The sequence below is a fragment of the Pyxicephalus adspersus genome, chromosome 3 (genome assembly GCF_032062135.1).
Source record: "Pyxicephalus adspersus chromosome 3, UCB_Pads_2.0, whole genome shotgun sequence".
In the NCBI taxonomy this organism is placed as follows: domain Eukaryota; kingdom Metazoa; phylum Chordata; class Amphibia; order Anura; family Pyxicephalidae; genus Pyxicephalus; species Pyxicephalus adspersus.
In genome coordinates, this window is record NC_092860.1 from 80,059,553 (window position 1) to 80,087,239 (window position 27,687).

The window sequence follows — 27,687 nt, forward strand, 5'->3', positions numbered from 1 at the left end:
GTAAAAAAGCAAAGTATTGCCAATAATATTTCCAAGCGCTTTAAACAGATGCTTTAAAAAAAAATTTTATGGGTTACTGCACTGTGGATATCATTGTTATTTAGCCTTATTATATAGGTTCCTATATGTTCTCTACTTGGCTATACATTACAATAGAATCTAGTTTTTTCTCACCTGGCACCAAGTCATTCTCCATCAGAAGGTCCATGAGCTCATCCAGCTTGGTAAAATTATATTGGGGAATTCCATTGACAACTCTAAGGAATGTAACAAAACAAAATGAAAGAAACAATGCCATTTACACAAGTTTAAAATGTGTATCTCTGTACTTAAAGAATTAGCACAACTTTAAAAAAAACTTTTATTTGTTCATACAGACTGTGGAAAGGGATAGCTTTGCTTCTGAGGAATGTGAGTTTCCAAACCTGATAGCCTGCCGTTTCCCAAAAAAGACAACATCTACTGTGTTGTACTAGTGTATGCAACTGTTTAGATGCTACCGTTGCCTTGTTTTTAACAAAAATATCAAAATATGGAATGTTGAAAAAACAAATAAACTCTTTGTCCAAGTTTTATTCTGTAATTTTTTAATATTAACCTTGACTGAACCAGCCCATAACCCTCATATTTTATTTTGAGCTATTTCCTGGTAGATTTGCTGGTATGTTTTGGATCAATATTGTGTTGAAGGGTCAGTTTCCTGCTAAACTTTTGGACAGATGGCTCCACATTCTCAATAAGTAACTTTGCCATTATACAAAATTTATAGCTGAATCGAGAACTTCAAGATGCAAAGTACCCCAAATCATAACATTTTCACCAGTATCCTTCACAGATGGCATGAGGTTCTTTTTGTAAAATGCTGCCTTCTGTTTGCACCAAACATGTGGCCAAGCACCATTAAATCCTCAGTGTTGGTACATTGTTGCAGTATGCCTGGCTATATTTAATGACAATCTATAGTCTTGTGCTAATGGTTTTTATTGACCCATGCAACTTAATTGATACAATCTTTCCGATTGAAGATGCATATCAAGATTTAACTGAGAATACTACAATGTAGTTTTGTTCTTTTTATGTTTTGCTGGCCCTTTAATACGCTATTCTGTTAAAAGTTGAACCGTGGTAGGGACCCACTGTAAGTATCATAGAGGGCCTTTGCCTTCCACACCACATTAACTTATTGAGGACTGGAAAAACAAATCACAGGATTTAGGTGACACCTCAAACTGAAGTACAATTCTTCTGTCATAGTGATTAATCATAAAATCATTACTTCTTTCTTATCTCAAAATAGTGTGAGGTATACATAGCGTATACACTAATACCATAGTGTATGGTATTAACTTACCAGGATACATCATAATTTAGAAGTGGGTACATCACTAACAGAATACCAACTGTTTTCCAACCACAAGAGGCAAGCGTCAATGTCCATCTCTCTGCCTATTTTGTGGTCAGTTTAAAAACGGCTATAACTGGTATGGTTAACAATAAGTGTATGTGCAGTAATCAGTACTGAGACCTCAATTTTGTGGCATTCCTACAGATTTCAGGTCTAAGATGTGGTCCACAGAGTTCCTTTAACTGCATTCAAAGCATCTACAAGCTGTTTATATTTATACTAGAGAACAGACAGCCAAATATACCGTAATACATATCTGCTTCCTTATAGTTTCTGTGCAATAAGCAGGAACATGTAATATACAGCTTTAATTTGACATCTTGTAGCTTTTTCATTTACCTGCCATCAGGTAACCTTACAGGAAGAAAAAATATAAATACATTTTTTTGAACTAATAAAGAACAGAGAGATTACAGTGACACTGTAAAATATTTTGGACTGCAAACAAACTTGTGATAAAAATAAATGTTAACCTGAATGCCCGGGTGAATCTATTTCAGTTTACCCAAAGCAAGATTTTGATAGCAATACCTTTGCAGCATAATACTGAAACTGAACTTTTTCCAGATGCAAAACATTGACAACAACTAAGTTCTATTTACAGAAATAGGACTTTCATGATATCTAATAAATATATATTTATGGAGCACATCAATTCCAAAGACCCATCTTTATATAATGTAGCATTTACATGCTTCCATTTACATTGAAATGTATGGACATCTTCCAGAGGCAAAACGCCACCATCATGAAACACATTCCAAAGAGTCATCATTTTAACCTGTCCTTTTTTATTAACATTAAACCTTCCACAGTTACAAAGCAATATACAATGCCAGTTGTTGCATACTCTACATAATAATGTAGATGTTTACATCAGTGATTCCCTCTCATTAAGTAGTTTATGGTCCGTTCCTTGTTGCTCGAGGAACACTATGTACATTCCCCAGGTAGAGGTACTGCTACAAGTGAACTGGCCCCCTCTCTCAATTCCTGTATAAAGACTGCATGTTAGTTAATGATGTATAGATCTCAATCTCCTAAATACAAAGTAAGGAGGCTCCAACACATATTTTGTCAGAACTTAGTCACTGGTAATAAGTAACCAACCACAGCCTAATTTCTGACAATTTTGTTCATGATGACGTGTGTAGTTAGTGATCAATGAAGTACTGTTGGTATTATGGTTTGGTAGGATGTATTTTTGATGTTGTTGTTTTATTACTTTATTACATACCCTTAGAGTATTGTTACCATTTCCCATTTTCCAGGTATAGATCGGCATAGAATGGCACAGGTAGTTGGAGCGCATGAATATAAAAAAATTGAGAGTAATTTATTAAAGCTCTCCAAGACTGGAGAAGATAGACTTTTCTGAGAGACCCTGGGTGATCCAGCAATCCTGGAATGGATTTCCTCAAACTATTTGTTATTAGCTAGCAAATGTTTTCAATCCTGGACCAGATTTATTCAATGTTTGCTGGATTACCCAAATTCTCCCGTGATAGTCTATCTTCTGCAGTCTTGGAGAGCATTCAAAAATCAGGCAAATTCTGTGTAAAATGTAATTTATTAAAGCCAAAACTCATTGTAAGGCTGAGCCTTCTTGCCTCCCTACTTTAAAAATATTGTATAACCTCCAATCCTTTTGCTTGTGGTATAAGACTTCTATACTAAAGCTACAGACGTCTATAACAATAACTACCAATATAACTATAACAATAACTATACCAATATAAACGTACCTTTAAAACTTTAAGGAATTCAGTTGTATCCTTTGTATCCTTAAGTATGCCAATAATATTGAGCTGAATATAGTCATCAACCAACCTGGCATCTTAAAATTTATAGCAGATGACTGAAGCAGGGACATAAGTGACGGTATTGTTCACAACTGTTTATAATTCCCTCCACCGTGACTAAAGCCCCAGTTCCAGCTGAAAAAAAGCAACCACAAAGCATGATACTACCACCAACATGATGATGGTGTTCTTGTGGTGATGCAAATTGTTGTCTGTCTTCCAAACATACCTTTTGGAAAGGGAGAACCTGGGTGATTCAGCAAACCTAGAATGTATTTCTTAAACTGAACTTGCTATTAGTTGGCAAATGTTTTCAATCCATTTCAGGTCTGGTGGATTACCATGTTCTCCCATGATAGTCCATCTTCTCCAGTATTAAATAGTTTTAATAAATCAGGTTCTAAGCATTGAAAAATTACTAGTGAGTTTTTTTTTTAGGGAGGACCCCGTAGTGGTAAAGACCAAAGGGAAGACTTGCAGCTTTCCTGGAATGTAAAAAGAAAAATAATGCTGATCTAGCAACTTGCATAAAAAAAAAAAAAATCATGCAAAGATTCATGCTGCTATGTGTAATAGATAAATGTAAATAAGTCAAAAAGGAAAGATTGGAATTTTTTTTAATGTTTAATTTAAAATACTGACACTACAATATAAAATAGCTTTCTTAGATGCACATTGTGTTCAGTTACCTTGTTTAACTCATCAATCTGCACATCAGAAGCAAAAGAACATTACCTCAACAACTAAACTGAAATATCATGAGACAGTGACTATGACATAAACTTTAACAGTGATTATCAGACTATCATTACTTGGAACTTCTACACAGCTGCAGACTGCCCTGTGAATTGCGCTTAACACAACTACAAATACAAATGTGTCCCTTGTACAGCTTGTACAGTTACACAGAAGCAGCTGGATGTCAGTATTTCCCACCCAACTATCGAAACTAAGAGATCTATAGAAGTATTGCACTATTGGCAAAAAAAGTTATCACCATGGTAACCCTGAGTGGCTGATGGAATGCTTGCAAGAACAAAAACGTTACCTGGTAACTTTACCTGGTTTTCCGCATTGTACCGTTTTAAAAACACACAGTGTTGTGTATGTTGTGCTGGTAGATGCTTTGGCAAAAGGTAGCTACATGGAAACTCAGTTAAGTTTATTAAGACACTATGTTTCAATAACTCAGTGCGGTCTTGGAAAAATAATTTAGGAAATACAGTATAATATAAAACCCAAAAAAAACAAATATACACCCTTGTGTAATAGTTCCTACATGAGTGACAATGCTTGTTGTCCACAAATTCTGCAGGCCTCGGTAGCTTCCTGCTGTGCACCTATGGCAGCCATCTAGTACTCAGTTCTAAGCAATTTCCCTTACTAGACTTGAAAAGGGAGTTTGTGGAACAGAAGTTCAATCAATTTCTGATCATGGCAAATTTCAAGCAGGGCAATAGTTCCTGGTCTGTAACAATGGAGCCTTTTCACAACGCATGTAGAAGGAGCACTTTTATGGGCCGCTTTTGTAGCCAGCTGTTTACATGGAGCTTTTCCACCAGTGGATTTACAAGCAGTTTTCTTTGTACATGCCATGATTGATCCTTAACTCTTTGGCCCTGATTTATTAAAGTTCTCTAAGGCTAAAGAAAATACACTTTGATCAGTGAAGCTGTGTGATCCAGCAAACCTGGAATGCATATAGTCAAAATATTTGCTAAGAAATAGATAATGACTTTTAGGATATTCATTCCAGGTTTTCTGGATTACTTTAATAAATCAGGGCTTTTGTCTCAGCTGCCCAATTGCCTATCCAAAAACAAACCATATCCAACTTTTGACATTTGTTACTAAACAAAGGGGTGTGACAGGTTCACAGGAAACCAAGGATCATTGGGGATTGGGGGGGGTATCTAATTTGAAGCATAATAAACAATCTTATGACCTATAAAACCAATAAAGTTAAAAGATATAAGGGCCCTATATGCCTAAACCAGTATTATAGTATATTCTGAGGAATCCTGGAATTCCAAATATTGCAAAAGAGCATTATCTAAATTTATTTTTTTTAATAATTTACATTGTAGTCCCTGTGTGTTTAATATAATATTTCAACAGAATATAAAAAATTCATAGCAATAAAGCCACCACAGTGGTTTTACCACACTGGTTTTAAACTGTATCAACACCTTACAGCTTTTTTGACACAGTATCCTGGGAATTACTTATATATGGATAAAGTGTGTTACTCTATAGTAATTCTTAATGTGGGGAGTGTGATTATAGCATTTCTTTTATTAAAATGTGGCAATAAGTGGAGCAGGAATATGTACATGAGAATGCACTGAATGTGGAAGATTGTGTAAACTGCCAGCTGACCAGCTTCTGAGAAATATTGCTTGTCTGGCTGATGTCTGATCCTCTGTTTTCAATACTTTCCAAATTACTGAACCATAATGAGTATACAGATCAGGTGTTCAACAAATCACGTACCAAAGATAGCTGCATGCTTTTTCAGGAATGTGACTAAAATGATTGTAGTCAAAAGATCAGCTTTACAACCAGGCAACTGGCATGAGTTTAGCAATAGAAGCCTTCATAACTTTTCAGTACAGATTTAGTAGTAAGTGAAACTCTCTACAAACCTTTTTGTGCCATTCAAGCTCTTTGCTAGCTACTGTATGACCCTGTTCTCTCCTGGCCCGTAGTTCTAATTGTGAGTTCTGATTAGAGGTGATTATACTTTCTAATGTATGGATGGTCAACTAGGGTGACAGAAGCATTATGTAGTCAACAGAAGATAATCTTTAAAATAAAAAAAACATTACTTGTTTGTCACAACCTTGCCAGGTGAACATTTTCTATTCAGGTAGTATTACACTACAGGTAAATGACCTTAATTGTGCTGAATGCACATTTCATGTTATCTTGCAATTTTATTAACAGATTACTTACATTTGAAAAAAATCAATCTTGCGGTGATTATGTATCACAAAAAGTTACCTTTTCTGTATACTGTTCTAAGAACATCAGATAACAGGCATTGTCCTCATATTTTCTGTGTTTCAGGAAATCAATAGCTAATTTACTGTCACATCAGACAACCAAGAGACCTATATTACCTATATTAACACTAAACAAATGACTTGTCAATACCATTGTTTTGAAATCTGTTCTAGTTTTCAAATTCTATAAACTCATTGGAGACCATATATGTCTTATCCCCATAGGGCACTAAATAGGTGAGGTATACAGTAGAATTATCCAAGTAAACATACAGCTTTTGATTCCTAAAGATGATCGTGTTCCACTATAAATGCAACCTTGCATTCCACTGATAATGAATTTAAATAATACAAAATACGTGCATGTCATGTGCAAAATGCTGTGTGTATGAAAACCAGTTTTCCTCTTGCCCTTAGAGAAATGTCAAGATATCACTGCAAAAATGTTATCATGCAACTGTGCTAAAATCAAAGAGTTCAATACATTCATCTTGCAATGGGTTTTACAAATAACAGCAAATAGATATTTACAGGCCACCTAACAAGTTTAATAGGAAAGCAATAAAAAGCCAATTCTTCACTAATTTTACCTTTTCTTTAGCTTTCTGCATCAACTAGATTTCTGCACCAATCACATTGGATTTTTTAAATGTATCAAACGTTTCAAACCAAACATGCATTTGGATGCTGACTGTAGTATACTTTTTTTTAGATTTTCTGTGTGTGAGGAAGCAACATGCCTAGATTATGTGTTTAGCATCATAAATCTATGAATTCCAAGACTATCAGATCACTAAAAAAAGCGAGGAAGACTTGTGCACTACAACAATGCTAAGTTAAAAAAACTAAAGTACTGTTTGTACCTAAAAGTATAAAGCTACTGTACTTTAAGTATAAACCTAGTTTTTTTTTACCTGAAATGCCATTAGAAAACGAATCTTGGTCTATATGTGGGCCCACTACATGGAACAGTGTCCTCAAAATAAAGTGTAAAACAAACTTGGCATTTGAGACAGAGTTTGCAATACTTTACATTAAGGCACAAATCCATCGAATGCTGGGCAACAATATGACAGAAAAGATCTGCAGGTTTTTACTGCATAAAGGTAAAGGTGATGTCCCTTCTGCAATAACTGCTATTACTTACCTGACTGCTGCCCAGTTGTCAAATTGCACTGAGCTCCTCAGCATTTGATGCAAGGGAAACCCAGCAATATCAGCTTCCTTTGCATGTGCCCTGGTCAATAAATATGGTTGCAGTTCAAGAAGAAAAGATGACCAAGCAACCCATCACAAGTAACTCCCAAGTACAAAACATGTTATGAGCCTGATTTATTAAAGCTCTCCAGGGCTGGAGAGGATACACTTTCATCAGTGAATCTGGGTAATCCAGCAAACCTGGAATGGATCTGGTCCAGGATTCAAAACATTTGCTAACAAATAGCAAATGACTTTCAAGTAATGCATTCCAGGTTTGCTTGATCACCCAGCTTCACTGAAGAAAGTGTAATTTTATAAATTGCTGTGCATTGCTGTTTAAAAGAATTGGAGGCAAAAAGTTTACATATACCAATTAAGTTTACATGTTTTTTTGACCATAGCATAGCAGTCGTTTTATGTGTGGGTTTAGTTCTGTTCCTTTTATTCAATTTCTTTATGGGGTTTGGCACTATGGTTGAAATTTTTTTAGATGTCTGTTTGTGAGGCATGTGAATTTATCAAACTATTACTATAGTGGATTTTTAATTTCTTTATATAAAATTTTTGTATTTGGAAATGTTTCCTGGTCCCAAATTACATTTTACATCTCCATTTATTCTAAATTCACTAAAAAGGCTAGCTAGAGAAACTGCAGTTCCAGTGATAATGGAATGGAAATCAGAAGTGTTGCAAAGACTACCCAAAAAGTCACTGGCCCATAGCAACTAACAAACTTTTTATACATGTAAATCTGTGTAGCTTTTGCAAACTCTAAGATCATCTTTTATGATTGTAACGACAAAAAGTGCCAGATGTGACATACAGTGCTATTCTGTTCTATAGAGAGGGAAAGGGGAGAAAGAGTGAGTAGCACACTGTTGTGCTCTTGTTCATGGATTTGTATAGCCGTCGTTCCCCATCAGTTGGAGCTATACTGTAAAAATATTAAATTGTAACGGGCAAAGTCTCTCCTGCATTAAAATAAACTTACCTGCCTGTTTACAATAAACGTGCAACACCAAATCACCCTATTCTGGATCTGTGATTTATTAAACATCCTGGCAGGAAGTTTAATGACCGCAATAGAACCCCTTAGGAAACTTTTATGACAGTACATGGACTTGGAAAATGCCTTTGTTGACACTTCTTTTTTTTCCACCAGTGAACTCTTATTAGCATTACTTAAATTACCTAAATAGAGCAACTGGGATCCAAATTCAGGTGAAGACCTTGGCCAAGAACCCCATCCCACCTGTTCCTTGGCTAGTTCCAGGCCCCTAATACTGACTTTTCCAAATGCATTCTCGTTAGAAGTACTCCTGCTATCTCTCCTTGAGCATAATACATAAAATGGCCTTGCCTTGCTACTACATAAATTCCATCTATGAGTTTTCCAGCTAAACCATGGGACGCCCTTTGAAAATATGTGTTATAAGATTACATAGATATAATAGGAAAGGTGGATAAATAGGGCACAGAAATGAACCCTGCAACATGTATAAAACACATAAAAAGGGTATGAAAGCTAGGGAATATAAAATAATAATTGGGATAGCACGATACAAAGAATTAGAGGAGAGTATAAGGAAGTTTCATCTTACAAAACAGTATGGTATAAATTTTTTATTATATCGCACAGTAGCAAATAGAAAAGGTTGCAAGGACTTCCTGAAAGCACAAAACACCCTACTGGTAATGGCATTTGGTTAAAGTGTAACTAAAGACAAAAGCTAAAAAATTTCATTATTTTTTGTCTTAATGATACATTAATTCTTCTTGTTGTTATAAACGTGTGTTTTATTAGTTTCCATAAAATCCTTTCCTGTGGCTACAATTCATACCCCATTTTAAAATGCCTTCATTTGTAGCCACCCCTTCATGTTGTAGATCTGAGACTACAGGTGTAACCACCCAAATCCTTGATACACAATATCGGGCATAGTTTTTTTATATGCAGTAAACGGATATTTTTGCGGCCAGTCTGCTATCCTTATGTCTTTAGGTGGACAGTAAAAAGCAGCAAATTTTTAAATGAGGACTGCCAGTTTACATTTCCTTTAACATGATCAACCAAACAAGTTTCAGATATTAGGCATGATTTAATAATCTTGAAGCAGAATTGTATTGTATAATGTTGAATAATGTTGAAGCAGAATTGTAAACCTTTATTCTATTAGTAGAATACTGAGCTACAGGTCTAAAATTTTTCCTCTGGTGTTCTATCTAAAAGGGTTAATTTACTTCCGCAGAAAAAAAAATCAATAATTAGCTGATATTTCAGGACACAGCCCCAATCTTTTACTCTCACTAGGCTGCACAAAATAGCATCTAAGGAATGGATTCAAAGTTCAGAGAAGTTATGAGTGTGTCTCAGCATAATTTCATCCTGTGAACAGTTAATAAGCAATCTCATATCGTATATAAGCAAAACAGGCTTGTGATTGTACATTCGTCTACACTTCTGCCTGTAGTATGCAGCCAGATTTCATGAACTAACTTAGCTTACGTACTTTGAACTTCATCTTTATAGTTTATTTTTTTCACCCATGTCAGACATAAAGTTTGTTAGTTTGTCTTACAAAAGCTGCAGCCAACTTAAGAACACTGCTTTTCTTTAATGAAGTACATACTGCTGTATACTTCTTTTGAAAGAGAACATAATGCATAAGGTAAGTTACTTACTTTAATTAAATGGTACCAAAGTATAGACTTAGTGTGAAGAGCAAGCACTGAAGTTGAGTTATTTATTGTTAAAAATATTGTGTAAGGGTTAAAATATGTTAACAAGTGAACTGATGTTTTGTCTGCTGAAAGCAGACAGTATTGAAAATATATTTCGGTTTGAAATAAAAGCTAGACATAATATTGTAGCAGAACAATCCAGCAGCAAACTAATAGAAAGTTACGTATGTGGTAGTAAAAATATCTAGTTTAAAATAAATTTCACTTTTAATATTCTTTAGATAGAAATGTAAATGTGGGCAGCTTAACGTGTAATAATAAGTGTTGATGCTTTTACAATCTAGTTTGTTTGTATTCTGTATTATCTATATGTGGGCTGCCATCTTTGCTCAGTATACATACAGCTTATGTACCCTACTGGATAGTAATACATTGCCTGTGGTTCACTGTTCACCTCTCTCAATGTAAATATATCAGCCAGGCCTGCAAACAGTATCAACATATCAGCATCTGAAAAATAATGATCAAAACAGATGCACAAGAATGTAAATATGTAATTTATGTAAAAATATATCACAATATGTAGTCACTGACAAACTTTAGCTTTCCTAATATGAAATATTTTCTTTACGTAATACAATCAGCATTTTAAAATGTATAGAAATTATGCATTAAGAAAACAGTATCGAAGAATAGATTGTTATAAAACTATTTCTGATAACAGAGTTGTGTAGATCAATAAATGTATCATACTGATTTTGTTCTGGAAGTTGTGCTGACACTGTAATGTATAAATGCTAAACCAAATACCCTGAAAAACCCCATTGTCCAACCCCACCATTGAAAACTATGTGTAGTAATAGGGGCAGACGCACAGATCATTTTATTTTCCACATGTGTATGACTGTCACAGCCATTATTTTCTAAATCTGACCTTGCAATTTATAAGAAATGGTGTTTAATTAGGTACTTCTTACACTGAGTCAGTATAAATATTAGCTGTCAGCTAAATGTTGCAGTTGAAAATTAGTGAAAGTCGCGGAAACTTGTAACATGTAATGCAAGTTCCAAAGAGAAGGTTTTTGCCAAGAGCTTGCTTGCTTGGTATTCCTGTGGATATAAGCTCATAATAATTGAAAACCTATAGGATAACTAAGAAATATTATGACTGTGATAGGGTTATGTTGCAATTTCTGTCCGAATGCCCATTATTTATTTGTCAGTATTGCGGCATACCATATCACCTATTACACAGCAATTGTCAAACACCTGATTACAGGTTATACTAAGAACGTGAACTTTCGGTTAACTCTACTAGTTCTTCATATGGTGCCCAACCCTGACAGTTTACAAGAGTAGTATTTCAGTCAGAACTATAAACTGATTAATGAATAACTTTATCTGCTTCTATCTATATCATTAGAACATGTGTTCTACTGCATTAGTATTTACTAAAAATGTATATATTTTTTTTTTTTTTTTTTATCTACTACATGTCATCTCCAGCCTTTTTTTTATAATGTATATTGTAAAAATGTAAAACAGCAGCTTTTAATTAAAAGGTAGATGACACCAGCACCCAGGATAAAAACATGGTTTCATTGGGGAACAGTGCAAAATGTAACAAGCAACATCATTTTGTAGGCTCACCCCCTTCCCTAGGTTTGTAAAAAGGGCCAGGGACCTAAAATGTTTGATACATTTAATTTAGGCACTGTAATATCTTCTTTCTTAATTTTCCTGACCTGAGTCCTCAGCATGGAAAGTAATGTCTGAACTTTTGGCCTCTTCATGCAGACATTACCTGTATCCCCAACAAAATTCCGACCCTGACCCTTAAGTATGCTTAAAGAGAAACTGTACTTTTACCTGTTCAGTGTTAATAGCCCACCAATTCAACATTATATACTTACGTACCACATGCTTACCTCCCTCCCCGCTCTGTTCATGCCCTCAAGCCACTGCTGCTATAGAATAGGGCTTTCAGGTATGGTGGTGCTTGAGAATTTCCAAGTTGCAGCCAGCAGTTGCCAGGCTTGAATACTGTTACATGGGTGAAACACTAATTTCATCCACATAGGTAAACCTTACCATTATCTGACACTGGAGCTTACCTGTAGTTAGACTCCTGCAGCAAACAAGTGTCAAAGAAGTGTGGAATAGTAAGCATGGCTTGATAAGGGGTGACTGTCTAGGAGTCACTGTCACTGCTGTAGATGAGCAGGGGATTGTATCTCTTTAACCTTTTGTTTTCAGTTTGTTTCAGTACTCCAAATTCCCTTCTTACACTATGTACTAGAGTCAATGTCCTGGCACTAGGCTCCTGTTTCATTAAACATCGACTATAAAGTATAACACAACAATAAAGTATACATACATTATACCTTATAGTTATTCTTGAAACTTCCCCATACAACATACAGTCTATTGGCATCAACATAATGAAAAAGTGGTTAACAAAGAGAAAGCCTTTATATAAAGCATTCCTAAAGAAATCATGGTTCATGAAATTGGAAGCCCAATGGCTATATAAAAATTTAAAAAGTAGTTCCCCACTAATAAAGCTCTACCTAGGCACGTATATTATGGTAAAGGATTTTGAACTTCTGTAATCAAACCACAAGTAGATGTTATTTATAATATTTGGAGGAGCCCCTAATTAATTTTGATACTGGAAATGTTGGTATCTGCTTAAAAAAATGGCAATACCTATGCATAGCCATTCACAGTATATTTCACTGTATACCAGTTTTCTGGTATCAGAAAAATCTTGGCTTTCCAATGCACTAGTTTTGTGGAAAAAAATACTAAATGTGGTATGTCCCTTGACTAAAGAAACAGTAGTTTTGCCCATTGTCCTAATTTGCTCTGTGAATATCTTAATCTGCATGCTTTCCCAGGTCAGTGGTTGGAATGTATAAAAGTCATTGGAAGATATGTCAGAGAAAGCCAAGCCAGTAATGATATCTTCTATAATCATGTCCATAGGGATATCCTTTAATTAATTGATGACGATAACACACTACAATATCCAAGTTCTGCAATGATTAAAGGAAGGCTTTGAAAAAATAACCATTGAGAGTGCCACTGTATCCTTTTTTTTGATAAAAAATATGTGTGTGTGGGTAGGTATTTACAGCAGTAACAAGAGTAGAAGTAAAAATAACAAGCATAATATACTAACCAATAGCTACCAGATAATTTTACCTATAAAATGGGAGAAGAAATAGATGAGGCATAAAAATCCAGATTTTGGTATGATCTTTACGTAATGATTTGTCCTAATTATGAAGTCTAAAAAGGATTATTTGAAGAGTTTTATTGAGCTGAGGAAATGTGAACCTGAAGCTACAAAAGTCATTTTATTCATAACATGACACCAAAGAAAAATTTGTAAAATCGCTCCATTAAAAGACCATCTATTGTATAGCTCTTTTACATTGTATACTCTTTTTCTTAATACACCATTAACATCTAATAATTTCTGCACAAAAATCACCAACACCACATAACCTAACATGATTACTTGATTAGAAACAAAGTCTGTACTTGTTCTAGAACTACAAATCCCAGTAGACCTGTCAGCACATTCTACCATTTGAGGATCACAGGCCGCCTAAGGCTTCTGTATATGGATAAACATCTATAATACCATTTTAACGTTTGGTTGATATTAGGTAATTTTAATTACATACCATCAGTGCGAGACAGATAATTTGCTGCCGAGTTAGGAAAACAATCCTCTTCAGATAAGTTTGTTACATAAACTTGCAATTATTGTACACACACCTGTTCAGTGAAAATAAACTTTTTATACTACAAGAGGAGGTAGACAACTTGTACAAAGTCTTAATTTTCTGCAATATTTCGTATAATAACATATCAAAATGTTTTGCTCAAACTTTAATTAGTGTACTGTTCACAAGTCTGAACTATACTTTATATTATGGCTCTAAAAATGTGTAGACATAGCAGGGTTCACTACATTTCTCTCATCGTCATTTCAAAATACTTCAATGCCTTGCTCCAAGAACCTTGGGCTGCAAGGTTTCTCAAAAGTGCTTTAATATGTTAGTAATTAATCATTATTTTCATATTTGTGCTCTGTTGGTTGCATATGAAATACCAATTAATATGTATTAGTTTTTTTTCAAGTAAAAACTCTTTCAGATTAGCTATTCTCAACCATGGTCCCATTGAACCCGGAGGTACTTAGGGGAGCTGCTATGGGTTACTTGAACTGTAGCTGCTTAATCTCCCATCTGATGGTGCTTTATTATTACTGGGTCCAGCCACCAGCATGACACCAAAGATCATTTTAGCAGCCTGAATGACTAGTATCATTACAGTGACCTCCTATTGACCACCAATGTGAGGATCCCCCCAACGAATCGCTTTCAGCAAGGGTTCCTTGAGACCTAAAAATGATCTCATGTGTTCCTCTAGGATAAAAAGGTTTTAAAAAGGCTGATCTAGAGAATATAATTGCTGTGCTTCCCCTTTTGTTGCAACAAGTCTCCCAGGTATCATACTTATGCAAAGGCTTTAATATTTTCTGAGTTAGCGACCTGGAACATTTATGCAATTTAGGAGGTCTAACTCGGTTTTGTTGTTTTGCATGCCTGTCCAAGCTTAGTTATACATACGGTACGTTAAAGGCCCAGTGGTGGCATTTAATATTTAAGGAGAATCACAAGTGACCAATATGAAAGTGCAGGACCCCTGCTTCGGAACGCAAAATACCATACTCTTTTATTTTTATGAACTTATATAGTGTCAATCTATGAGGTAACCCTTCATAAAGTCCAAAATCACATCACATTATTATCACAAGCTCACAATCTTCTTGCAGTGGCCAAATATAGGGGGAAGCCACTTACCTTACAACTATTGTTTTGGGATAAGGTGGAAAAATTAAACAAACAAAGAGAACATACAAACTTATTGCAGTGACCCTGGGACCCTACAAGGGTCACTGCCCAAAATTCATTTTTAAATGAAAATGGTTGTTAAATAGAAAAGATTGCATTAAGTATTGTCTTCTACCCCAGAAATTTCACTGACATCCACCATTGCCTGCCACACACCCTCAACATTTAGTTTTGTTAGTAATCCGACTATTCTGCATTTTACATGTATATGGAATGTATATAGAGTTGAAGTACAGTACATATTTTGTGATTACCATGCATAGGTAAAAAAATTGTTGTCCATCATAGTCTCTGCCCATAACAATTAACGCCCCTTTAAACCTATGACCCTATAACCGTTTTCATAAGGGGTTCAAGTGCCCATTTGATTCTCAAACACTGACTAAACTGTAATAAAACAAAGCATAGAAGTCCTGACAGTAAACATGGAGCAAATGTTTATTTCCTAAATTCCTACCTACAATAACAATAAAATGATTATTTTGTAATGTTTACAGGTAACCTTAGCCAGGTTGTCAAAGCATTCTCTGTCTTAATGAAGTCCGGCCCACAAATTAGTACATATTAAAGCTCTTTACATCAACACATCTGAGGAAAGGAGAGACACTTCTGTGGACAGGACACTTGGTAAGAACAAGGTATTATGTATAATAATGGCAGAAAATTGTGCTAGAACCAGCTAGTTAACAGGCTGGTGATACAATGACAGCAATGATTTATACAGATATGTCATAAATAAACCAAACAATATCAAAATGTATAGAAATTGAGAAAGAGATAGAAACTATTAAAAGTATATATTAAGTGAAAGTAAAAAGGATTCAAGGAATTCCTACTTATATCTTTCTGCTTTCAAACAGTTTAGAAGTGATCAGACTTGACATTTTGTAACATTGTTATGTAAAAAATTATTTTATTACATTTTAGTTTTATACTTTATTATACCAAATATCTAACTGTTATATTCAGCTCAGTAAGCTTACCTGATGAGTTTTGTAGAACTTTTATCCTTTCTGACTAGCAGCTGAAATATTCATAAAATGGACCTGTCAGGTATCACACATAAACTAAAGATATGCATGTGGCTGCATAGGTAAAATAATGTGTATAGGCCCAAGAACACAAATGAATTATATGGCAGCTTGCTAGTCCTTAAATGTGAATGCTGCATTAGTTTTTTAGGCTTTTTCAATTTTTTTCACTTGCAGGCCTTGTAAGTAACACTTAGGGCAATAACTCACTGTAGTATATATTGCAGTGTCGTCCCCCCAAGACAGAAAATGTGTTATGATTACAGGACACATCTCATCTCCATAATGTAGTGCATACTTTAATAACAGTGTAGCCAAGCCTGAGAATACAGAAAGTTATCAGCTGACAAGACAATATGTCTTGTAACAGGATTAATAGGATTAATAATAACAGGATTAGTAAAAACAGTTCGAAATGAAAAAAAGAGACATTCACCATGCAAACAGCTATGTAAAGCATCCTTCTAATAACAATGTATTACAGTGATGTCAACACCTAACGTAGGTGAGATGGCAAGGCAAGCAGCAAGGGAAGTGTAAGATATAAATTGTACAGTGGAATACAAATTAATCATGATTATATTTGCATTAGTATAAATTAGTGGAAGATAATATACTCATCATCAGTTCACACGTTATTTTAAATACTATTTGCATTACAAATGTATTTGTAATTATAATTTCATTATTAATAATATTATATATAATGCCTGCAAATGTTATCTATATATATATATATATATATATATATATATATATATATATATATATATATATATATATATATTCAGCATGAAATAGTTATTAGTCCTTTAAAGCCAACCTGAAGTTGAAATCAGTAAAGGTATGACAGGGAAGACACTACCTGGGGCAGTTTATTGGTCAGCATTGAAGAGCAAAAAGCAAGGAGAAATTTATCTCAATGAGTGAAAGCAAGCAGAATTATACACTGGCACAGGCACACAGGCAGTGCTCCTTTAGTGCTTTTGCATGAAAATTGTATAAAGGAAACTAACCAGGTTGGGTATAGGATGGATATAGATATGGTTGGATATAGATATAGTGTGCCAAGTGGCATACAGGCTACTGGGAATTCATGGAAGACATCACAGGACTTCAAACAATGGTAACTAACTAGATGAGTACCTCTGTAGCTGCCACTTTATTGAGCACATTCCAGCATCAAAGTCTGTTGCACATCAGCATGATTCAGCAATCATCTTTGACTTTGATCTAATCACTTGTTATATATCATAATGGTATATGTAATAAACATAAACATCAGCATTTCAAGTTGTGTGCCACAAAACTTTACACTAACTTCAAGGCAGCTAAGCACTTACAAACTTTGTTTATACAACATATTAAAGGTTTTTGTTTTTTGTTTTTAATATGCATTCATTAAGTTGGAAAAAGCAGCAGTATACAGTAATGGAGAAAATCTGCTGTTAAAATCTAAGGATGTGATTGTCCATCCAACTTTTGCTTAGACTACATGAGGATGTTGGGTTGAGTGAGGTAAAAAGCCTCTTTATAGCGTTTTTTTGTTAACAAACATACAGGTTATGACTATACAGCATTAGTAAAACATAATTTAAATCTATTGTTGCTCACTTCTGTTCTCATTTAACCTCGTTGATGCTATTTGCCTTTACATTCATGCACTTCAGCAGATGCTGCATAATTTTCCATCGTATTTCTTGATGTTGATAACAGTTGACCAAGCCTGCATATTGCTTTTATTCTCATTTTATTTTATTTATTTATTTTACTTTTTGATTAGGGAACTGTAGGCTCATTGCCACAGTATGCATTTTTAATTGGTTTCAAAAATGCAGGCTGTAGTATAGGTATAAGTTAGAGAATAATGATCAATCAAAGGGTTCACAAAACACTTCAATTACCCCAATATTTACAACTGGAATCATCACTGTGTTCTAAATGAATTAATAAAATAAGTAAAATGTGGTCTACTTGTTCTGTCTACTGCTTGTGCTAGAATATAGAAAAAAAACAACTTGCAGCATTTCTGTATCCATACCATACCAAGAAAACATTTATGAAAATCTGATTTGAACAAGGGGAAACATGTTGCAAGTATTAGTCTAAATGTCTATACAGAGTATTAGGTATGGGTGTCAGTTTTGGAATGTCTACTCTGTTAATAATATATGCAGTGTGTATGCAATCAAATATTTGACTATACAACAATCAAAGAGATTCAAATAGTTTTTAAGAAAACTGAAAAAACAACCTAGAAAAAAAACCTAGGAGGCTTCCCATTAGTTGCAATAATTGAAAATGCCTCACCTATTGGCTTAAAGTTGAACTCTAGAGCATGGATTTCTAAAAAATCATTTGCTATTAGTTGGCAACATTTTTTAATTCATTCCAGGTTTGTTGGATCACCCAAGTTCCCCCATGATAGTCTATCTTCACCAGTCTTGAAGAGATTTAATAAATCTGATCCAAAGTATTTATGTCACTGGGTCTGCAATAAGGTCATAAAGACAGAAATGTTTTATTTACACAAATCATCAGCATGTTTATGAGAGAATGAAGAGAAACCAGATCAATTATTTTTCCACTTTCTTCAACAGCCAGGCGCTCCTGCAAAAGTTGTTGTTTCAGAAGTTTGAACGAAAATGTGAGAAACAATTATCCAAAGCATATAAGCAAGCCAACAGTAAAGAAAACGGGAATTAGGTCTATAAAAATAAGATCTATTTCTGATCCAAGATTTTCATATCTAGGTAATTAAAAAAACACAAATGAGATTAATTGCAAAATCAAAGAATCGGAAACAACTGGTGTTTGAAAATTATGACTGCATATTTTATTACTTTCTATAACAAAGTGTAAGAGGAAACCAGCTAAAGATACTACTTCCATTGCACAGGCACATGAACACTATGAATTACAAGTGCAAAGGTGTATGGCATGGGTAGACATGGTATGACACAGTGGACAGAAAAACACAGGATTGTGGGAGTGAGCTAACCGAAGTGTATAATGCAGCAACCTGCAATACTTTTGGTTATTACAAATTATCCAGTAAGGAGTCTATATTCTGTTACCCATAATTATAACCCATTACCTCTACTCTGTTTTGCAGTACAAGGCACTACATGTAGATGCTCAAGGTTTAAACAAAAATATAATGTTGTCCCAAACAGACACATTATCTATCTGATTCATGTGATGGAATCTCTACTTATCAGTGACATTTGCAAATGCATTACAAAGTTTTTGCTGTATAAATTTGCAATTGAAAGCAAACATGAGGCTGACATCAAAAAAACTTCTGAAAATTGCTGTTGATAATAATCTTTGCATGAGCTAGTATAGTGACAGGTATGTCTTTAAACAATATATAGATAAGTCTATACAGACCTTTTCCCCAATGTTGAAATGTCCATGTTTGAAAAATTTCATGTTACCAATCATTCCAATGAGCCAGTTCACACCAAAGTGTTTTTGAGTTTTCTTAGTGGGCTGCAAAGAGAATGCAGCCTGTAGCAAATGGACAGTACTAAAACATCCATAAACATTTGCAAACTTAAAAAATGTTTTAAAAGTACCCTAAAACACTCATAAACCAAAGGGGTCTCTAAGAGTGTGTTTTATTTATGTGCATTTGCAAGTATTTATGGGTGTTTTGGGGAGTTTAAAGGTGTTTTTGCCATTTATGGGCATTTTTTATTCTTCTCCGTCACATAGTTTGGTTCAAAATGCCTTTAAATGCCTAAAGATTCATACTGTATAGGTGTTTATAAGTGTTTCAAAGTAACGTCAATGAACACTTAGCCTAATGGACAATTTATGTTTAAGATTGTTATTTTCTTGGACGAAAGAGCAGTGCTGCAATCCGTGCATTATGAAGCTGTCATTTTTTTGTAACACATCAGTAGGTTTCATTTCAAATAGTTTGTATATTGTATTGGTAATTACTAAGATATACAGTAAGTATAATTGTGTATTTGTAACTGATACAAATTTGCATTGTTTTCAATTTTGTCTTCCTACAAAATACTACCCAGTTGTAATGACCTATGAGCTGCATTAGATTGCATCTCAATGTTGCCAATCCTATGCAGCTTCTTTGCAGCATGTCTACCGGTATGCACTCTAATGATGGCTACATGGCTTGTACAAATGCCTAAGTCTATAAAAGGGTGTGGAAGTATTTCAGACCCCTGCCAAGAGAGCACCACCTGACAACTCCAAAAGAGGCCTAATGTACAATTACTTGCTTGTAGTGCATCCTGTTAATTCCTGTTTACTAACTGGACATTGACTTGCATTGCTTGTACTGATGGGAGTGTGTTTAAAGCTTTGACGGGGCATAGTCCAAGCATGGGCTCTGAATGTAGAAGTTAACTCACATGCGGATTATTTTTATGCAGTATTTAATAATATATTACACAGAGTTGTACATGAAATAAGGGGTTGCAAATTAAATATACAAACAATGACACAGGAGGAGAGGACCCTGCCCAGAAGAGCTAACAATCTAAGAGGTGGGAAAGCAGCACACAATAGGGATTTGGGATGGTGACCAAGTAATGAGGGTTTAAAAGACAGAAGATGGGTAGGCAAGTTTGAAAGGATGGATTTTAAGTGCTCTTTTTAGATGAATTTTAGCAGAAAGTAAGAGCAAGCTGAATAGGATGAGGAAGACCATTCCAGAGAGCTGGGGCAGCTCTAGAAAAGTCTTGGAGCTGTGCATGTGATGGGGTTATGAGTGAGGAAGTCATTAGTAGGTCGTTGGAGGAGGTAAGAGAGCGGCTAGGGGAGTATTTTTCTATCAGGTCAGAAAGGTAAGGTGGACAAAAACTGTGGAGGGATTTGAAGGCAAAGCACAGGAGCTTGAATAAGGATAAAAGGTGAAATGGAATTACAAAAAGAGGCAACAGAAGAGTAGTGGTGGGAAGGATGGATAAGTCTGGCTACAGAATTCATAATAGATTGTATAGGAGAAAGTCAGGTTAGTGGAATACCAGATAGGAGGATGTTACAGTAGTCCAGACGAGAGATAAGAGTGTGTACAAAGAGGTTAGTGGTCTCTAGGGACAGGTAGGGGCATAGATAAATGAATACAAATTATTTGTGATGTGATTGCTTATGAGCTTGAAATTAAATAAACTATTTTATTTATACTTTCAGAATTCAATGGTTTAAATGAAATAAACAAAAAAAATGAAAGACGAGACTGAAGGAAACCATCTAGATGAACACCAACATGTTCACATACAACTAGAAAGAAAACCCACTAAAGCTGTGAATATCGGGAAGAGTCTGAAAGCAAAGCTAAGAAAAAAATGCACTTGTTCTGCCAAAGAGGTCAAGAAGGCATTCACAGGCTTTTTCCCTGTAATACGATGGCTTCCAAAATACAACTTCAAAGAAAATACATGGGGAGATGTGATGTCAGGGCTTATAATTGGCATTATCTTAGTGCCCCAAGCCATAGCTTACTCCCTCTTAGCAGGTTTGAAGCCAATATACAGCCTATACACATCATTTTTTGCCAATTTATTATATTTTATATTGGGTACCTCCAGGCATGTGTCTGTGGGCATTTTTAGCTTATTAAGCCTAATGGTTGGCCAAGTCGTCGATCGAGAAGTGCAGCTGGCAGGTTTTGACCTGGATGATGATGCTGTCTATGGAATGCAAGGATTAAATGGAAGTGATATCATTAACGTAACATCAGTCAATATTAGTTTGGGCCTAATGGACATTGAATGTGGAAAGGAGTGCTATGCTATCAGTATAGCTGCTGTGCTAACTTTCATGGCTGGGATCTATCAGGTAAGGTTCTACATTAAATACATTATTATTAAAAATGCAATAAAAGTAAAACAGTAAACACTAAATTGTTGATCTTCTGAAAAAGAAAATAAACATTTTGGTCCAAAATAAAATTAATAAGGGTGCCGTTAAATTGATGGTGGTCTGTGGTGGCCAAAACACCTGTCTTATACATATGATCAGAAGACAGACCTTTCAATAAAGGCCCCCTAAATCTTGGTGGAACGTGCAAAGGACAGGATTCCCTTTACAAAGCCCTGCAACACCTTCTCTTCTGTGTTAGGCAGATAAAGGTTAACTAAAGAATCATTAATTCCTGACGACCTTATATTTTTGTAATAGTGCAATCCCACCTACGCCTATGATCCTGTGTATTCTACCTTGCCATGTCAGTAGTCATTGAATCCAAAGTGAAAAATTTGTAAATTTTGGGTCAGTTGGTGGAATATTGAGTTAAAAACAGAATGACTTTCATGATACACCGTTTCCTGTATCATCTACCAAATAAATAACTTTTAACATGTTTTTTTTAACAAACTTTTTCCTTTCTCTTTTCCTGTTTACTTCTCATCTTCCATAAATAGTTACTAGTAATGTATTTGTTTATAGTAATATGTTTTAACCCCCCACCCCTCTTTTCTTGCCTACGCACATGTTCTACCCAATCTGTTTAATATTTTTTTAACCTTTTTCTACTTTATCCAAATTATAACGTCATATAAAATCACATCATAGTATTTTCATTTCTTTTATCTCACCTACATTTCAATAATCCATACGTCTATCTGGTTATAATTGGGAAATTTTCAAATCTTATAAATTAGTATTATTCCTGCATTTGGAAAGCCTCTCATAGGTATCCTGTATTTGGTCATCATTTTAGTTCACTATCTACTCCTTAGTATATACATAAACTTAGTGCCTAATGAGATCACCAGATTTGAAAAGATCTATCTCTCGTATTTTTAGAACTCCAAAATTTGCGCCTTAATAAACTCTTATCCTAAAATTCTCTATCCATTTTCTTATATGTTCCCATTTCTTTTACCATCAGGTTTTTTAACACTCTTTTATTTGCCCTTTTTACTTTGAACTATTCCCTCTAATATGTTCTGGTAACATGTTGCATTCATCTTACCATCATTTTTCACTACAATCTCTGTGCTGCTTTAGCCGACACACACCTCCAGGACATCAGAGATACACATCCATGCTTCACAACAGACATGGAATACTTATCATCATAAGTCTTGTATCCTCTCCAAACAAAGTGTTAATTACTGTATCCATAAAATTCAATGTTGGTCCCATCACTCCAAAAATTCTGAGGCTTGTCTTGGTGATGTTTTGTGGCATTGGCATTTTCCTAGCAGCTTGACCATGCAGCCCATTTTTGTTCAAAGTAACTTTTTTTTGTGCATCTTGAAACAGCAACAACCCCTGTCTATAGATAAACTTCTTTTTTAAGCTATGGTGGTGTAGTGACCATGAAGGTATAGAAACTGTGTATACGACAACAGCTATAAAACGACAATGGCAGTTATTAGTTAACTGTCTAATTTTATGCCACAATGGCACAACAAACCACCTGAGAATTTGATGGTCAGGGTAAATCTTCAAAACAGTTAAGAACAACGAACAAACTCTATTAAGGTCACGTGTGACGTCAAAACCAACGACAATCAATGAAAGAGCAATAAAGGTGTTAGACATGAAAAATACATTAGCTTAGAGACTTAAATGTATTGATTTGGAAATGGGTCAGAGGGACTAGAAAGTAGCAACTAGAATTTAACCTCATTAACCTCAGCTTACTATGTAGGGCTTTATGTTTTTACAATAGTGGTGGAAGAGCAAATAATTTTATCTACACAGAATTGATAAAATAGCAGAAATTCTCTGAATTCAACTTCAGGAAAATATCAGTGACGGTTGCTAATCACTGATTGCAAGTACAATGAACTTACAAAGCTGAGTAGACATTTTAGAACTGTATTTTTGCGTGCTATTGATCAACCGTCTTGGAGTTAGTACACCAGGCTGCTGCTAAATCCAAAAGGATTGACCATCCCTTATAAAAATAGTTAAAGTTATAAATAATAATACAAAATAGCTTGGCCCCTGGTTTGTAGGTGCAGAGTACACAATCATATCACCACTGGCAAAGCTAAGTGCTTGACTTTCCAAAAAAATGTGATTCAGTTATTTTGCCAGGGGCCAAGGTAAGTCTTTTACAAAATATCCGGGGAACCCATTATTTTCATTTACACTCTACAAAGGCACACAACCCAGCTTGCCACAAACGCACTTGCTGCCACTGTTTCAAATCTGCAATTCTACACTGCTTTATTTAAAACTTTAAAAGTTTGGTGCTTACTGCACGAATGAGTATTTCTGTGTTCACTACAACTGCACCAACATACACACATTTGCATTTAGGCACATTTTAGTATTATATAGAAATACTTTAGTGAGTTTGTAACACCTGTCTTTTATTACTATTCCTACAGGTTCTCATGGGAATATTCCGATTGGGATTTCTTTCCATATACTTGTCGGAGTCAATGTTGGATGGATTTGCAACGGGCGCCTCACTCACCATTTTAACAGCACAAGTAAAATATCTCCTTGGAATAAAAATCCCACGCAGTCCAGGTATAGGAATGTTGGTAACGACGTGGGTTAACATATTTAAAAATATTCACCATACTAATGTTTGTGATGTGATCACAAGTGCCATATGTATTGCAGCATTAGTGGCTGCCAAAGAGCTTGGAGATCGTTATAAAGACAAAATAAAAATCCCCCTGCCAACGGAACTAGTTGTAATTGTAGTGGCCACACTTGTATCACATTACTGCAACCTCAACGAACTCTACGGTTCAAGTGTTTCAGGTGTAATTCCAACTGGATTTATACCACCAAAAGTACCCGATCTAAGTCTAGTGAGTAAAATTGCAGTGGACGCTATTCCTCTTGCAGTCATTAGTTTTGCATTTACAATATCTCTGTCTGAAATGTTTGCCAAGAAGTACTCATATACAGTGAAAGCTAACCAGGAGATGTTTGCCATTGGTTTCTGTAATATAATCCCATCATTTTTCCACTGCTTTGCCACCAGTGCAGCTCTTGCTAAGACACTTGTAAAGACATCAACAGGGTGCAAAACACAAGTTTCCAGTGTTGTCAGTGCTATTGTGGTCCTCCTGGTTTTGCTTTTCTTTGCCCCATTATTTTACTCACTACAAAAATGTGTCTTGGCCTGTATAATAATTGTCAGCTTACGTGGTGCTCTTAGAAAATTTAAAGATTTACCAGCAATGTGGCGGCTAAGCAAAATAGATGCCACCATCTGGATAGTCACCGTGGTTGCTTCGGCTCTGGTCAGTACAGAAATCGGCCTCATGGTAGGCATAATCTTTTCAATGTTATGTGTCATTGTTCGTACTCAGATACCTCACACAGCCACACTTAGCCAAATACAAGACACTGTCTTTTATGAGGATGAAGATAAATACAAGAACCTTTCACCCACACCCAGACTTAAAATATTTCGCTTTGAATCACCTCTTTACTATGCAAACAAAGACTACTTTCTTAAATCTGTATATAAAATGGTTGGCATGGATCCTGGTTTTGAAATGATAAGAAGGAAAAAAATTGAGAAGAAAGCACAGAAGCAGAAAAAGCGAAAGCACATAGAGGATGGAAAAAGCACGGATAACAATGACAATCATGACATTCATATACAGCTTGTAAATCACAGAAATGACTTGCAAACAGTTATTCTTGATTGCTCCTCAATTGCCTTTTTAGACACATCTGGCATCAACGCATTAAAGGGATTGCTGAAGGATTACAAAGAAGTACAGATCAATGTTCTACTGGCTTGTTGCAACACTTCTGTTATTGATGCCCTTTGCAGAGGAAGCTACTTTGGGAAACAAAACAAGGACATTCATAAGATGCTCTTTCACAGCCTGCATGATGCTGTTCAGTTTGCAAGTGAGAAAGAGCTGGCCCTAACAGACTCCACCGTTTAGAAGCTGAAAGTCTCTGTTGGATCACACAGCTCACTTCATATGTGGCAAATAAAGTTATAAAGTATAAATACAGATGCATCTATACCTACAAAAATAAGACTACATATATACACATTTCTGGCTGCACCACTGTCCGAACCACTACTCAGTGTCCCCTGCAACCTGAACTCCATCTGACCAGAAAAACATTGCAAAGGACAGTGAGCAGCAAAATTCCTTTTTTAAAAAAAAATAAATGAGTCACTGGAAAGTTAAAACATATGCAGTTTTGTTTTTACATGCCTATGCTGACATTACCTGTAGTCTTCTATTGCAGCGGTTGCCAACTGGTGGTCCGCAAGAAAATTTTGGTGGTCTGTGGCTCTGGCCGGTGCGCCCCCCTGCGGGGTAAGGAGACCGACCCAGCTGGGGAATCGCACTGGCCAAAGCCGCCGGACCATGTCTCCCATATGGAATTGCAGGCTCAGGGAGGTGGGCGGGTTCTCTCTGGACACAACCCACCCACTCTCTCATCACCGGGTCAGACCTGGGAGAGTGGGCGAGGTTCTGGCATCATGACGTCACTCTAGGAGAAGTTTCTTCTCGGCTCCCAGCACGCGGCTCCCCGCACATGCTCTGTCCAGAGTTTGTAAATTTAGTGGTCCGTGACAACCAAAAGGTTAGCGACCACTGTTCTATTGCTGTTTATGAAACCACTGGTCACTTTCATTTATATTTCTAAGTGGTCAAATAATAAGCATGATCTCTCCATCAGATAAAAACAACTAAACAACAATAAAAACAACTAATGTACTTTTTGGTTAGAACAGGAACATCTACAAGGTATATAGTATTGTATTATCCCCCACCCTACCCCAGCAAGGAAAGTCCAGTCCCTTCTTGTTTGGTCACAGGAAGTAACAGGATATCCCCCTGACAGGGACACAGCTATAAAAAGTGGAAAAAGGTTCTAACCCTTCCCTAATTCAAACTAAACTTTTAAAGTGGGTTTCCACTTGCGGACCTCTTTCAAAACGTGTTACACTAAAATGTAGTAAATATAAAAGTGTGTTACAACATTATGTCAAATATTATATATATAGTAATATACCACTTGCTGTTGATTTCTATTTTGATATGTAATGGTCTTCCAAAATTTACTGACAATTTGTAAATACAGTAAATAGATATTTTCAAACATGTTGTACAAAATTAGTGAAAATATGTCTGTAGTGTTTTTCTCTATATTTCTCCAATATTAAAGACAAAAATGCACAGCATATCAATATTAAAATAATAAAAAAGCACTGGGTATATAGCAGAAATTTAAGTTATCATATTTCGAGTAAATCTAAATCCTAAATGGATGACATTTATTGGACCCTATTAATAAAACAGGGAATCTGACATTCCCCCAAACATTCCCTTGTCGGAAATAATTACTGTCATTAAAACACGTGAACCGGGAAGATTCCCATGAAGAATGTTTCAGGGAATGTCAGATTGCATATTTTATAAATTGAACCCAATGTGTCATATATATTGGCAATTTTTTTCTAAACAATAAATAATCAGTGCTGATGATCTTCTCCCACCTTTAATAATACTTTCCTCTCTACATGCACTTTCAACAGCACTGGCTGCTGGTATTGTTCACAACTTGCTTCCAAAAAGAGACAATGGTAGCTGGCACTGCTTCTTTTACTCCACATACAGGGTACCAATGTAGAAGTTGGCATCCTATACCATAAGGTGCCTGAATAAGGGCCTTCAGGGCAGAGTCATCAGAAATGAT

At 35.5% G+C, this 27,687-nt stretch overlaps 2 protein-coding genes across 7 annotated transcripts in view; one reads left to right on the plus strand and one right to left on the minus strand.

Annotated features, from left to right (window-relative positions):
- Window positions 1-27,687, minus strand: part of IDUA (alpha-L-iduronidase) — a 50,884-nt gene that overhangs the window by 16,848 nt on the left and 6,349 nt on the right. For both annotated transcript variants that reach the window (XM_072405401.1, XM_072405402.1), the window contains one exon: window positions 175-257. In XM_072405401.1, the coding sequence (XP_072261502.1) occupies window positions 175-257 (83 nt within the window). The remainder of the gene's footprint in view (window positions 1-174; window positions 258-27,687) is intronic.
- Window positions 9,852-27,217, plus strand: SLC26A1 (solute carrier family 26 member 1). 5 transcript variants are annotated; one of them, XM_072405398.1, is made up of 6 exons: window positions 9,852-10,081; window positions 13,083-13,219; window positions 15,523-15,652; window positions 18,657-18,809; window positions 21,223-21,870; window positions 24,381-27,217. In XM_072405398.1, the coding sequence occupies exons 5-6, from the start codon at window positions 21,256-21,258 to the stop codon at window positions 25,911-25,913; spliced, it is 2,148 nt and encodes a 715-aa protein (XP_072261499.1). In that variant the 5' UTR covers window positions 9,852-10,081; window positions 13,083-13,219; window positions 15,523-15,652; window positions 18,657-18,809; window positions 21,223-21,255; the 3' UTR covers window positions 25,914-27,217. The 5 variants fall into 5 exon arrangements, with proteins under 5 accessions (XP_072261499.1, XP_072261497.1, XP_072261498.1 ...); XM_072405396.1 differs by lacking the exon at window positions 13,083-13,219; XM_072405397.1 differs by lacking the exons at window positions 13,083-13,219; window positions 18,657-18,809.